Source organism: Pipistrellus kuhlii, unplaced genomic scaffold (genome assembly GCF_014108245.1).
Source record: "Pipistrellus kuhlii isolate mPipKuh1 unplaced genomic scaffold, mPipKuh1.p scaffold_m20_p_87, whole genome shotgun sequence".
Taxonomy (NCBI): Eukaryota; Metazoa; Chordata; class Mammalia; order Chiroptera; family Vespertilionidae; genus Pipistrellus; species Pipistrellus kuhlii.
The window spans coordinates 411,205-424,772 of record NW_023425592.1 but is presented as its reverse complement, the minus strand read 5'-3'; the positions used below and the strand labels follow the sequence as shown (position 1 = coordinate 424,772).

At 53.9% G+C, this 13,568-nt stretch overlaps 1 protein-coding gene and 1 long non-coding RNA gene across 5 annotated transcripts in view; one reads left to right on the top strand and one right to left on the bottom strand.

Moving 5' to 3' along the window:
* Positions 1-13: 13 nt before the first annotated feature.
* The window catches only part of LOC123651824, a 21,505-nt gene continuing 7,950 nt past the window's right edge, over positions 14-13,568 (bottom strand). Inside the window, exon 4 of the long non-coding RNA XR_006740786.1 lies at positions 14-240. This is a non-coding gene — a long non-coding RNA (uncharacterized LOC123651824). The remainder of the gene's footprint in view (positions 241-13,568) is intronic.
* GMEB2 (glucocorticoid modulatory element binding protein 2) overlaps positions 7,015-13,568 on the top strand; it is a 22,634-nt gene continuing 16,080 nt past the window's right edge. The window contains exons 1-2 of one of the 4 annotated variants that reach the window (XM_045577301.1): positions 7,015-7,334; positions 12,850-13,035. In XM_045577301.1, coding sequence (XP_045433257.1) covers positions 12,905-13,035 — 131 coding nt within the window. In that variant the 5' untranslated portion in view covers positions 7,015-7,334; positions 12,850-12,904. Of the gene's footprint in view, positions 7,335-12,849; positions 13,036-13,568 lie in introns of those variants that run through there. The other 3 variants (XM_045577302.1, XM_036425905.2, XM_045577303.1) reach the window with 3 other exon arrangements.

Below are 13,568 nucleotides of genomic sequence, written 5' to 3'. Positions count from 1 at the left end.
CTCCCCGCTTCAGGCTTCTCTTTCGCACTCTGAGCTGTCCAGTCCCGCGGCGGCGCCGCCCGGCTCTCCCTGGAGGAGTCCCGGGCGGGGTGGGGGTGGGGCACAAGGTCCCTCAGTTCAGGCACCAGACCGGGTGGTGGCTGGGTCCCCTCTGGGCAGTCCTCTGAGCGGGCGTGCTGGTGACCAGCAGTGGCGGCAGGAGCATGCAGTCTTTATGCCGGTTGTCCTGTGAGCAACTTTCTCAGGGCGCCGCCCGGAGCGAAGGCAACACCGCCCGAGGTCCTGGGGGGAGGAGGAGGAGGAGAAAGAGGAAGAGGAGGAGGAAGTGGAGGAGGAGGAGGAGGAGAAAGAGGAGGAGGAGGAGGAGGAGGAGGAGGAGGAGGAGGAGGAGGAGGAGGAGGAGGAGGAGGAGGAGGAGGAGGAGGAGGAGGAGGAGGAGGAGGAAGGCGTGACTGAGAGGAACCTGTGGGCGGTGCGGCCAGCCTTGGGGACTGGCGCAGTGAGCTTTGCAAACTGATGGGTGGAGGCTGCAGCGCCTCTTAGAGTGGCTGCCCAGAGGTCCTCGGAGGCCAGCTGGCCTGAGAGCCCGGTCATTGCCTGTGGCTGGAGTGGGGCCTGTGGAAGGTGGCCTGGCCTGAGTCTCCAGGGAGTGGGCATTCTCTACCAAGGACCCAAGAGCAGGCTGGGTGGTGTGCAGGGTTGTGGGCAGCATGACACCCCTGCTGACCCCTCCTCCCAGAAGTGCCCTCCTTCCAGAGCCCCGAGCCAAGGCCCTGTGGGGAAAGCCTGCTCCTGCTCCTGCTCTTCCTCCCCTCCTCCCCAGACCTGTCCTTAGAGCCCTTCGCAGTCCTGGCTCCTTCTGGTGCCCGCCCACGATGCTCCACCCTCACGCTTGTAGGCTTGCCTCCAGCCAGTGTAACCACAGGTGCTTCTCGGGAGCCCCTAGCAGACGGCAGGGGCCAGGGTTCCCAAGCCACCGCCCCACCTGGTCCAACCTTGGCACTCCTGGCTGCTGGCCACTCTGGCCAGCCTGCAGGCTGGAGTCCTGGCTCTGGTATTTTCCTGCAAAGACCTCCTGGACTGGGTTCCGCCCCCGCCCTCAGCCCCGCCCTTGAGGACTGCCACCTGCCTGGACACGGCGTCTGGTTTTTGACCCCTTGCAGCATCATCCCCTTCTCCAGGCAGTCCCACCCTCCGTGGGTGCTGATGACAGGGTCCCTGCTGATCATTCTCTGGGTGGAGAGAGAGGGGACGGACTACAAGTCCTTTTAGGACCCAGAGCCCAGCTTCCTTCCTGCAGAAACGAATGGGGGCCCAGCCAGGGATCAGGGTGGGAGCTGATCCCCAGGCTTAGGGGAGGTGGGGACACATGCCTCCTCCTCGTCCCCATTGAGAGCCTCCAGGAGGGATAAGCAAGGAGCGGGCCCAGCAATGACACCGGCAGCTTTGGTGGGACTCAGAGGGAGGTGGAAAGGGAGCGGAGGGCTGAGTTTCTCATAGCTGTGGCAGCTCTCAGCGCGGAAGTCTAGTGTAAATGCACTCATCTCATCCTGTAGTGAAAGTGAACTTAAAAACTAAATCAAATGAACAATTAAAGAAAAAACAAACTTGTGTGTTTAAGAAATGGTTGCAGTGTCCCACTGTCCTGCGTCTGTGGGGTGGGAATGGGCTTTGAGCTGCGGCCTGTGCATGAAGGAGCTGCCACTCCGGCATCAGCTTGTGTTACCACCACAGTTAGGAGCAGTTCTGGTGACAATGACAATTTTAAGAAATGAGTGTGTAAATGACACTCAGCCCATTTCCCCTTCAGAGCCCGGGAGCAAGGGGGTGGGGGCCAGGTGGCAGCTGCGCATGTCGGCACTCTGCCTGCATCTCCACAAGTGTCACCTCAGTGGCTGCACAATCACCTGTTATTTTGAGAAAACTTCTCCAACTTTTAGGTTTCAGGGACTCTTTACAATCTTAAAAATTCAGGGAGAACCTCCAAAGAGCTTTGTTTATGTGAAGCATATGAATCAACAGTTGTCACATTAGGAATTAGAACTCAGAAATTTAAAAAATATTAACTCACTTAAAACTGATCTATCCAGGGACTCTTCCCCTCCCCAGTGGGAATCTGTACTGAGATTATTCTCCTCCCCACGTGGGAGTCAGTACTTGTTTGTTCTTCAATAAATTCCCACCTTTGCTGTACAAAAAAAAAAAAAAAAAAAAAAAGATATACCCATTACTGTTAGCATAACACTTTACAATTAAAAACAAGGGTTGAAGTATATGAAAAAAAAAAAAACACAAAAAACTGGCTTCATGGAGATCAATGGCTGTCGGAAAAGGAATGTGTATTTTAATAGCTCATTCCTTAATACCAAAGGATGAGGGTAGTTTCTTTAAAGTTGGCTCAATGTGAAGTCAAAACCAACTTGAACTTTCCTTGCCCTTACATCAGCCATCTAGTCTGTCACGTCCTTGACTCAATCTTTACCCATGGGTGGGGACTCTGGGGCCAGAGCGGAGGGAGGGGACAGGATTGGGTGAGCTGGGCCTGCCTTGTTCTGCTTCTTGTCTGGTCTGGAGCCTGAGAAGAACAATGAGAAGCTCGTGATGACCTCTTGGTCTGCCTCTCCAGGGTCCAGGTGTTCTCAGGAGAGGGTCTAAAGGGTCCAAAGGCGGTGACCTGCATGACACAGAGTTTTCCTCTCCCTGCAAAAAGCCCAAGAGAAAGCTCGCTCCCGTGGGACCTAGGATGGGCATCTCCCATGAGTGCACCCACGGAGAAACCAATACCTCATAGCCCAGTATGAACTAATCCATCTTGCCAACCAAGCAGAGCCCAGTGCAGACAGAAGAGGTGAGGTCAGGTTCAGATGTTAGGCCCGAGGTCATGCTGCAGAGGAAACATGGAACCCGGGAGTCCGAGTGCTCAGACTCTAGCTGCTGACCATAGCTCACCCTGACCGGACAGCAGTAGGCGCCTGGTACAAGCATGATCCCGCTGGCAGCTCTCTCTCTCCTGGTGCCACGCTTGCTCGATCCCTGACACCAGTGCCCTTTTTGGGCCTTCTTTGCTGATATTATTGGCATTTGTGTCCAGAACATGAAGAGGGGAATTCAGATAAATAATGGACCTAGACTGCTCATCTGCTCAGATAATAGGCTCAATAGCCTAACCTTTAAAAATACTTTTTCGAAACATATATAGAGGATCCAAGATGGCTGCTCGGGCAGACATCTAACTGCAGCAGTACACAACAATTTCAATGGAATACAACTAAAATGTAGAGTGGACATTGCCCAGAGCTACAGGTAGTCGACTGACTGAAAATTCTACAACAAGAAGGAAAGAGAAAACCAGAAGGAAAATCAGAGAAGCTGAAAAAAAGCCTAAGGTACGGAGACATGCTGTGCGCTCACACGCATGCGCGTGCAGAGAGGCCGCAGCCGGAGAGGAGGAGAGGGCTGGGTGCTGCCTGGCGTTCCCTAGCAGGAAGGAAATAAAACCCCCAGCCTGGGCTAAACCCCCAAACCGGCAGCGCTGAGCCCCAGTTATGAACCAGACCCTGGGGACCCAGACTCCAGCGGGGGAGACGGGGCTGTGAGGCGGAATCCCGGGGGAGCAGCGAAAGGCGGGGCCCCCGGAGTCGCATGCACTTTGCGCGCAGAGGACTGAATGTTGACTCTGATGCTGGATTACCCTAGCCGGAAGAAACAAAGCCTCCGGTGGCGCTGAGCCTCAGTCCGGACTGCTCTGAACCCCAGTTCTAGGCCAATCCCTGGGGACCCAGGCTCAAGCAGAGGGAGACGGGGCTGTGAGGTGGAGTCCTGGGAGAGCGGCGAAAGGCCGAGCCCCCCGGAGTCTCGGAGTCTCGCACATTGCTTGCAAGGGAAGGAATGTTGACTCTGATGCGGGATTGCCCTGGAGGGAAGGAAACAGGAGCCCCAGCCGGCCGTGTTGGGCCCCAGTTTCGACTGCTCTGAACCCCAGTCCTAGGCCAGACCCTGGGGACCCAGGCTCAGGCAGGGGGAGACGGGGCTGTGAGGCGGAATCCCAGGGGAGCAGCGAAAAGTGGAGCCCCCAGAGTCACGCACACTGCGTGCAGAGGACAGTTTGTTGACTCTGATCCTAGACTCCCCTAGCGGGAAGGAGAAAGAAGGCTCCAGACTGGAGGAACGCGACAGGGAGCAGGAGCCCCTGCCGGACGCCGGCCAGCCGGGCGCCACCAAGGAGCCAGGTGACAGGGCCCCCCGGGGGGGGGGGTGCCCCTGAGCCTTCGACCGCTGAGTGCAGCCAACGGAGCCAAGGCTGGGGGCTGCTTCCTGGGTGGTGCTGACCCCGGCAACAGGCTGAAGCAGCGCAGGAACCCACGGAGAACAAAGGGGTGCCACAGGCCAACCTGCTGAGCTCCCAGGACAAGGAGGAAGAAACCAAAGAAGTTCTCAATGTGAAGAAATCAAGTGAGAGCAAAAGATAGTAAAATTACTTAAGAAAGAATACAAAGAAGATCTTGAAAAATCAAAGACTAAGTCAGAACTCAACTCACCAGCCAACATTGCAACATAAATGCGTTTAAAAAAAAAAAAAAAAAAAAAAAAAAAAAGACAGAATGTTGGAACAGCGGCGGCCAGGCCTAGAGTGGCCAGGCACAAGGCAGTGGCAGCCAGGCCCGGAGCAGCAACAGCCAGGCCCCAGAGCAGCAGCAGCCAGAACCAGAGCATCAATAGCCAGCACTGGAGCAGCCAGACCTGGGGCAGTGGCAGCCAGGCCTGAGGCGGAGGCGGCCAAGCCCAGGGTGGCCAGTCCAGGAACACCCAGACTCCGAGTGGCCGGGCCCGGAGAAGCCGGGCCCAGAGCAGCCGGGTCGGGTGCAGCCAGGCCTGGAGCAGCAGCTGCCAGGCTGGGAGCGGCCAGGCCCAGAGCAGCCGGGTTGGGTGCGGCCAGGCCTGGAGCAGCAGCAGCCAGGTCCAGAGCAACTAGGTCGGGAGCGGCAGTGACCAGACCCGGAGCAGCTGGTTGTGGAACGAACCAGAGCAACAGAGGCCAGGCCCGGAGCAGCCAGGCCCGGAACAGCTCGCTCCTCGCCTGCCCCTGCCCCACCGCTGCCTCTCAGACATGGCTGGAAACTTTTGCGGGAACTTGAGGGTCTGCTGAATCAAGTGATGAAGGCTTAGATCTGGATGTGTTGAGTTAGTATAGGGCTGGGGTGTTGATCTGTGAGTACCTTGGGTGGGGCCTGGATGAGGCTGGTTGACCTATTTGGAAATGTCTTTTGTGTGAAGTGTATCATTGGGCATGTGGAGGTATTATTGATATGAGAAAATGCTAAGTAACTGAATTACTATCTGAAAAGGGATTTACTACTGGGGAAAGGGAGGGAGGAAGAGACTGAACTGTGCACCTATGGATGAGGACAATGGGGGATGGGGAGGGGGCGGAAGATGGGGTGGGAACCTGGTGGAGGGGGGAAGAAATGAGGAACCTTTGTAATAATATGAACAATAAAGATTGATTTAAAAAAAATAAAAAATAAAAAGACTTTTTCCATCATTGGCTTGAGTACACTCTACATTATTGAAAACATGAAAGTGCAACTCTCCTAATATGACCCCACTGAAATGAAGTTTACTTGAAAACCTCCCATCTGGAAAATGGCTTTCAGTTGACTTCCTGCTGAAGAATGAACACAGTTTACAACTTGGTCCTAAACAAGACATCAGTTTCCTGCCCGCTCCCAGAGGCAGTTTTTTAGAAGCTGCTAGCATGGAAAGCAATGACACTGAACAGCTCAGGTGTGCCTGCCTGTTCTGTGAGCAGCTAGCCTTGGCCACCCTCTGGGTGCTAGCTACCCTGACAGCTGTTGCCAGGGACACTAAGGAATGTGCAGGACACTGGAAGTCCTCAGACCAAGGGCAGGTAGCTTCACAATTGCCTGGGCTCTGGGGAGGGCAGGTGAATCCCACTAATCACCACTCTGGGCCCCCCACTGCACCTTTCACACAGCAAGGCCAATTGCACCTGCTCACAAGTCAAAGGAATACCACAAAATCCGAGTGATGCCTAGCTCTTTACCTTCCGGACCCTGAGAGGACGGATGAAATTCTCAGAGCATCCCTAACCCAACATCTGTGTGTTTTTCATGGCTCAGCTATAACTGGGGAACTGCACTATAATTATTTTTAAATGTTATTAAACTTTAAACAAAAAATAAAATAAAAATGTTATTAATTTTAGAGAAAGGGCGAGGGAGAGATAGAAACATCAATGGGAGAAAAATTGATCGGCTGCCTCTTGCACGCCCTCTGCTGGGAATGGAGCCTCCAACCAGGGTCTGTGCCTGGATTAGAAATTGAACTGAGAGCCGAGACCGGTTTGGCTCAATGGATAGAGCGTCAGCTTGGGGACTGAAGGGACCCAGGTTCGATTCTGGTCAAGGGCATGTACCTTGGTTGCGGGCATATCCCCAGTAGGGGGTGTGCAAGAGGCAGCTGATCGATGACTCTCATCGATGTTTCTAGCTTTCTATCTCTCTCCCTTCCTCTCTGTACAAAATCAATAATATATATATATATATATATATATATATATATATATATATATATATATATATATATATATATAAAAGAAGTTGAACTGAGACCTACTGGTGCATGGGACGACGCTCTGAGTCACAGTGGCCAAGCTGAATTTTAATTAAATATAAATGAGCTCTTGTTGCCGGGGGTCAACACTCACAAGTACACTTTATGGCATATCACAACTCTGTAAAGGCACTTTTTACAGCTTACTTAAGCATGACAACGGCAGGGTTCGCAAAGAGAGGGACAGATGTTCCGGAGCAGGCCCTCCCAGCGACTCTGGGCCGGCACCTTTCTTTCGCCTGCGATGACAGTGTACCCGCACCTGGTTTTGTGGCTCACGCACGCGTCCCTGGGTCCTAAACCAGACTCCCTACGAATCCTTTCTCGGCTCGCACCCAGGAGGCTAGTAGGCGCCCGGCAGGTGTGCGGGCGCCCAATAGGTGTGCCGGCGGCCGGGGGCGGGGCCACGGGACAAGCCGTCCAGCCAAGGGCCACCGCGCACGCGCGTCGGGCCCCACCGGGCCTTATTTCTGGGCCTCGCCCGCCTCCCCGCTGAACGCCAAATAAATCTCCCGGCCCGCCCTAGTCCGTACGTGCGCGGCCCCGCCGCCTGCGTCACTAGAAAGCGCGCTCCCGGGCTGCCGCCGCTGCCGCCGAATCCCCAACAAGGAGCGGAGCCCGCGGCCTCCCCCACTGCCCCCGCCGCCGTCCCCGCCGTCCGCCCGCCCGGCGGCGCCCGCGGAGGCCCGGCTGCGGCCCAGGTAAGCGCCCCCCGCCCCCCGCGGCGAGGCCTCTGGCTCTGCCGCGCGCCGCCGTCCAGTCAGGGGTCCCTGCGGAGCGTCAGGACGTTACGGCGGGGGGAGGGGAGCGGGGGAGGGGCGGTGGCGCGCGGCGGGCGTCACGGGCGTCACCGGCCCGCGTCAGGCGGCGTCTGCGGCGGCGTAGACCTCCATCTTGCGGGAAGACTCGCGACTGGCGGCGGGCGGCGGCGGCGGGCGGCGGCGGCGGGCGGCGGGCGGCGGGCGGCGGGGGGCGGGCGTGCGTGCATGCCGGGCCCGGACCGGTCCGGGCCCGAACCGGACCCTGACCCGGGTGCTAGCCATGTCCACGCGGGACCCTTCCCCCGGGTGGCAGACGCTTCCACGCAACCCCTCGGTAGGCACCGTGTCTCCATGCGGGCCTGGTGGGAGGCAAATCCACACGTCCCCCACACCCCGACCCCCGTTGGGAACCTTGCCTATGCGGCCCAGGGGGGAGCTGAGCCCACATGGGCGCCCATTCCTGGTAATGACCTGCCGGTATTTGGTTAACTTTTAGTTGGTTGACGTTTTCCCTTGAACCAGTCTGTTTCTTTGCTAACACTTCAAATACAAGTTTGAATTCCATCAGTCTTTTTCTCTTTTTTTGGATATGTAAAAAGCTGTACATAATTGTATACAACTTGCATTTGGAGGTAAGTATACACCTGGAAACCAATCGTGTCCATCACCTCCAAAAGTTTCCTCTCACCCTCTTATTATTCATTTGTGATAAAAACACTTGACATAAGTTCTACCCTCTTAGCAAGCTTCAAGTATGTGATGCAGTGTTGGTAAGCATAGGCCATGCTGCACTAGGTCTCTAGAATGTACTAGTACAACTGAAACTGTAGACCGATACCACGTCCTCATCAGCATTCCACTGTGCTGCTGTGAGTTGGACTGTTTTAGATCCTCATGTGAGTAGAGTCATGTATTTGTCCTTCTGTGTCTGGCTTAATTCACTTCCAGGCGTCTTCAAACTACGGCCCGAGGGCCACATGCGGCCCGCAGAGGAGTCTGATCCGGCCCGCCAGGTTTTTTGGGCAGTGAGCGCAGCTGAGGTGTTACAGTAGGAATTAGTAGTTCATATAGTCCGGCCCTCCAGCTCTCTGAGGGACCGTGATCTGGCCCCCACTTTAAAAAGTTTGAGGACCCCTGAATGTCCCCAGGTCATCCATGTTGTCACAGATGGCCACATTTCCTTTTTTAAGGCTAACATATTTCATAGTATGGCTGGACCATACAATTTTTATCCCCTCACCACTGAATGACATTTCGGTTGCTTCCACACGTTGGGCTACTGTGAATAAAATCTGCAGTGAATGTGGGTGCAGGTAACTCAGTGACGCAGGGATCTTGGAGGTCTGATTTCATTTTCTTCAGAAGAATATTGAGAAGTGGGATGGCTGGATCATGTGGTTGTACTAGATTACATTCCCATCTGCACAAGATGATGTCAGTCTTATTAAGGGTAAATTCAAATGATTAAGTAAACCCCAAACACAATAAATTAAGCAGACTGTCCAGAAATTATTTCTTCATGGGAAGTGTCTTAAAAACTGTAAAGACACACTGGGTAGAGGAGGAATTTGCATATCTGTGTACAAACATGCAATGGTTTCTGTGAATTTCGAATACTTATAAAACTACTAGAGGCCCAGTGCATGGTGGAATTCATGCATGGTGGAGTCTGGTTGGCCTGGCCCCAATAGGGTGGATTGGGGTTGGGCCACCTGGGGGAAGCTGCAGGCAATTGGCTGGTGGCCCTGCCCCCGATTGGGGTTGGGGTTGCTATCAGGGGTGGGGGTGCAAGGGTGTTTGGCCTGCTGGCCTGGCCCTTGATCTGGGTGTGAGAGTGATTAGGGGCAGGCTGGCCGGGGGGAGGGGCCGTGGGAGGTTGGCTGGCTGGCCCCATCCCCTGACTGGCTGGTTCGCTGGCCACAGTGGGTGTCATAGCACCTGGTCATTCTGGTTGTTTCGGTGTTATGGTGGCTGACTTTTTATATGTATAGATATTCAAACCTAGTCTTTAAAATAATAAGCGTTTCATGTCTGAACTTGGTAGGGTGGCTGCTCAAATGTTTTTTCAGAGCCACAAATGCTTATGAATGGGGGCTTGGCTGGGTGAGATCCTGGCTGGGTGTGGCAGAGTGTGGTTGAGACCGAGCTGGTTCATCTGTGCCCACCCGACTGAACTAGAAGCCCAGATTCTCTGGGAAAGGCAGAACTAGAGGGACCACCTCCAGAGACTCCAACATTTTCCAAGAGAAGCTGAAAATTAAAATTTTAAAATGTGAACTTTGTAAACTTTGAAAAACTTGGCAACTAATTAAAAATTTGGAACACTTAAAGGATCAAAGAAACTGCTGTTCCTGGTGTGACCTCTGCCATATCTCTAGTGCTGTTTTCATGAAAGTGCCCACGTACGAGCTGCCAGACCTGCAGAGGATTTTTATAATAATTTTTCAGAATCAAATAGAGGAAATGCTTGGAAGCAAGATCTTGACGGAAAAATGCTGCTCAGACACAGTCTGCAGCTTTTGTGCATTTGGAATTAAGGCGGGAATGGAAGGAAGGGAGAAAGCCAGGCCTGGATGGATTACAGGAGAGTCAAGATAATGTGAGCAAGCTTTAAAGGGAGGAATCTGCAAGGGGGCAACTCAAAGGTGTGAGAACCTAGATGCACAGAAACAATGGACAGGGCTGGCTCAAGGCAGACATTTTACTAAAGGAGTGATAGGCCTGCGGCATGACCAGTTAGGGTTTGAGGTAAGATTCCTTCGTGTAGACCCCCTTTCTCAAATGTTTGTAATTTTGTAGAATACACGGGAAACCAGATCTTAATCTTAGGAACTAGCATTTTTGTCTCATTTTTACACGGATCCATGCACTGCTGGGGTCCCTTAGCCTTGCCTGTGCTCTCTGGCAGTCCACGACCCCTTGGGAGATGTGTGCCAAGCGACAGGGCCAGGGAGGAGCCTGAGCCCAGGCCAGGTGCTGTGCCACTCCCACTCATCCCGGCTCTGCTGCGCCTGCCACTTCTGCCGCTGCTTCAGCTGCTTCAGCTGCTTCAGCCCTAATAGCGCCAGAGAGGGAGAGGCTCACACCACTGCAGTTGTGCTTGCCAGCTGTGAGCCCGGCATCTAGTGCCCATCGGTCAGCTGAGTGGTGCTCCCACTATGGAAGTGCACTGACCACCAGGAGGCAGTTCCTGCATTGAACATCTGCCCCTAGTGGTCAGTGCACATCATAGCGACCTGTCAACCAGTTGTTCTGTCAGGCGCTTAGGCTTTTATATATATACTAGAGGCTCGGTGCACGAAATTAGTGCCCCTCAGCCCAGCCCTGCACCCTATCCAACTGGGATGCTAAACTGCCCATTTAAACCCAATCCCTCTCACAATCCAGGATTGCTGGCTCCCAACTGCTTGCCTGCCTGCCTGCTTTCCTGATTGCCCCTAACCACTTCTGCCTGCCAGCCTGATCACCCCCTAACCACTCCCATGCCAGCCTGATTGATGTCTAACTGCTCCCCTGCCAGCCTATTTGCCTCCAACTTCCCTCCTCTATCGGCTTAGCCACCCCTAACTGCCCTCACCTGCAGGGTTGATCGCCTCCCTTGCAGACCTGATCCTTCCCAACTGCCCTCCCCTGCTGGCCATCTTGTGCTGGCTATCTTGTGTCCACATAGGGGCAAGATCTTTGACCACGTGGAGGCAGGCACCTTGTGTGTTGGAGTGATGGTCAGTCTGCACATTACTCTTTTATTAGATGGGATAGAGGCCTGGTGCATGGGTGGGGGCCAGCTGGTTTGCCCTGAATGGTGTCCCAGATCAGAGTGGGGTTTCCCTTGGGGTGTGGGGTGGCCTGGGCGAGGGGCCTGTGGTGGTTTGCAGGCTGGCTACGCCCCTTGGCAACCTAAGCAGAGGCTCTGGTATCTGAAATTTATTTACCTTCTACAATTGAAACTTTGTAGCCTGGAGCGGAGCCAAACCCCCTGCTTGCTCCGTGGCTGCTGCCCTTTCTGTTTGGTGTTATGAATCTTCTATAATTGAAACTTTGTCGCCTGGAGTGGAGGCCTAGGCTGGCCAGGGCAGATGGAAAGCTTGGCTTCCTCCATCGCTGGGGGAAACCCTAGCCTGCTCTCTCCAGCTCCTTGGCTGTGCTGTTTTTGTTGGGATTTATCTTTTATAATTGAAACTTTGTAGCCTTAAGCAGAGGCCTGGGCCTGCCAGGGTGTGCGGAAAGCTTGGCTTTCTCCATCGCCGGGGAAACCCAAACCCACCTCCTGCTCTCTCCATGGCTGCAGCCATCCTGGTTAGGTTAATTTGCATACTCGCTCCTGGTTGGCTGGCAGGCGTGGCTAGTGGGCATGGCTCGTGGCTGTAGCAGAGTGATGGTTAATTTGTATATTATCCTTTTATTAGACTAGATAGGACTTATGCCCAAGAATGCTATTTCTTTTCTTTAAAAAAAATTTTTTTTATTAATTTTTTACAGAGAGGAAGGGAGAGGAATAGAGAGTGAGAAACATCCATGAGAGAGAAACATCGATCAGCTGCCTCCTGCACGCCCCACACCAGGGATGTGTCCACACCAAGATACATGCCGCTGACCGGAATCGAACCTGGGACCTTTCAGTTTGCAGGCTGAGCCAAACTGGTTAGGGCCCCAAGAATGCTATTTCAAAAATACTTCTTTATATCTTACCTCTAAATTTGTTGGTGCTCAGTTTTCACTAGTGGAACCCAAGCTTGGTGCCAAGAACTGGGCATGGGCTTTGGCTCCTCGAGGGAAGAGGAAGATGGTGTCTAAACTCGAGCAGTTCTCTGTGCAGTAACTTTTGTTGTTCACATCACTTAGTGCTCTGTTTTTGAAATTTGGGTGAGGACAGCTGTTGATGGGCGTGTAGGCTGGTCCCCTCCCTATGTCTGTGTGAGTCCTGTTGTCACAAGCTGGGTTTGTGGATCTGTGTTAGTCCTACCTGACTAACAGTTATTTTGGCCGTTGTGTCTGTAGGTGGGATTGCTGGTCTTGTGGGAGGAGGAGCACGCCTATTTTATAGGAAACTTCCAGGCTCTTTTGCAGGTAGTTGTGTAGGTTTCCCTTCGTTTCCCCAGCCTAGAACCTGTTTGTAACTGCTTTCTAGGCAGAGCTCTGGGCTGTGGCCAGGACATGGTGGCGGGATAGGTAACAGCCAGAGACTCACCTGCTGGGAATCTGCTGGGATCGGGCCTCCTCTCTCACACCTGCTGTGACTGTGTCATCAGGCCCAGGTGCCTGCCTGTTCAATCGCTCTGCTCAGGCAGGCAGGACAGGCAGTTGTGCTAGGCCATCCTCTCCAGATGGCAGCCTGTTGTCATTGTGTCAGAAAGTGTGTGCTGGGATTGAGAGTGACTCGTCAGCAACAGTGAGCTGTATTGCGCAGACATGTGGCCCTTCTGTGACCCTGTGCCCTGCCTGTTGTTTCCTCTAGGACTTGGGGTCCTGGCAGGTGACGTCTCAGCCTGGGTGTCCTCTTCAGCGGAGCCATGGCGACCCCGGATGTCAGTGTGCACATGGAGGAGGTGGTGGTGGTGACGACACCCGACACTGCGGTGGATGGCAGTGGCATGGAGGAGGTCAAGACAGTGCTGGTGACAACCAACCTGGCTGCCCACGGGTAAGGACAGGCCTGTGCCTGCGGGCGTGGGATGGTGGCATCTGGCACAGTGGAGTGCCCCTTTGTCATAGTAGCTCTGATCCAGATTGGAGTCTGTGTCAGTGCAGGGTGTGCAGGACAAATGGGGACGTCACATTAGCCCGGACAGTGATAATGCTTCATCCTTGCCCTGGATCCTGCATCACCATGGTCATATGGCCTATTTCTGAAAACACCTGGAGTTCCTCTCGATAAGATGGACAATTGGGAACTGTGTTTCAAAATGAAGAGCCAGTAGTTTCCTGATATTCCTCAGGGTAACAGCGTTTTCTTCCCCACCTCTTACAATAGATGTCCACATGGAATACTACTTGGCAAAGAAGCTGGCATGTGAGCTGAATGCTGGCTTCCTTTGGCCAAGCCCCACCTGTTGCCTACGAGGGGCTGGAGTAGGCCGGCTCCCTGTGGGTCATCTTTGCGTGTCCTGAGTGTGCCCCGTTCAGACTGACCTCAGCATGTCACTGACCACAAGGGCAAGCTTTGGCCTTGCCTCT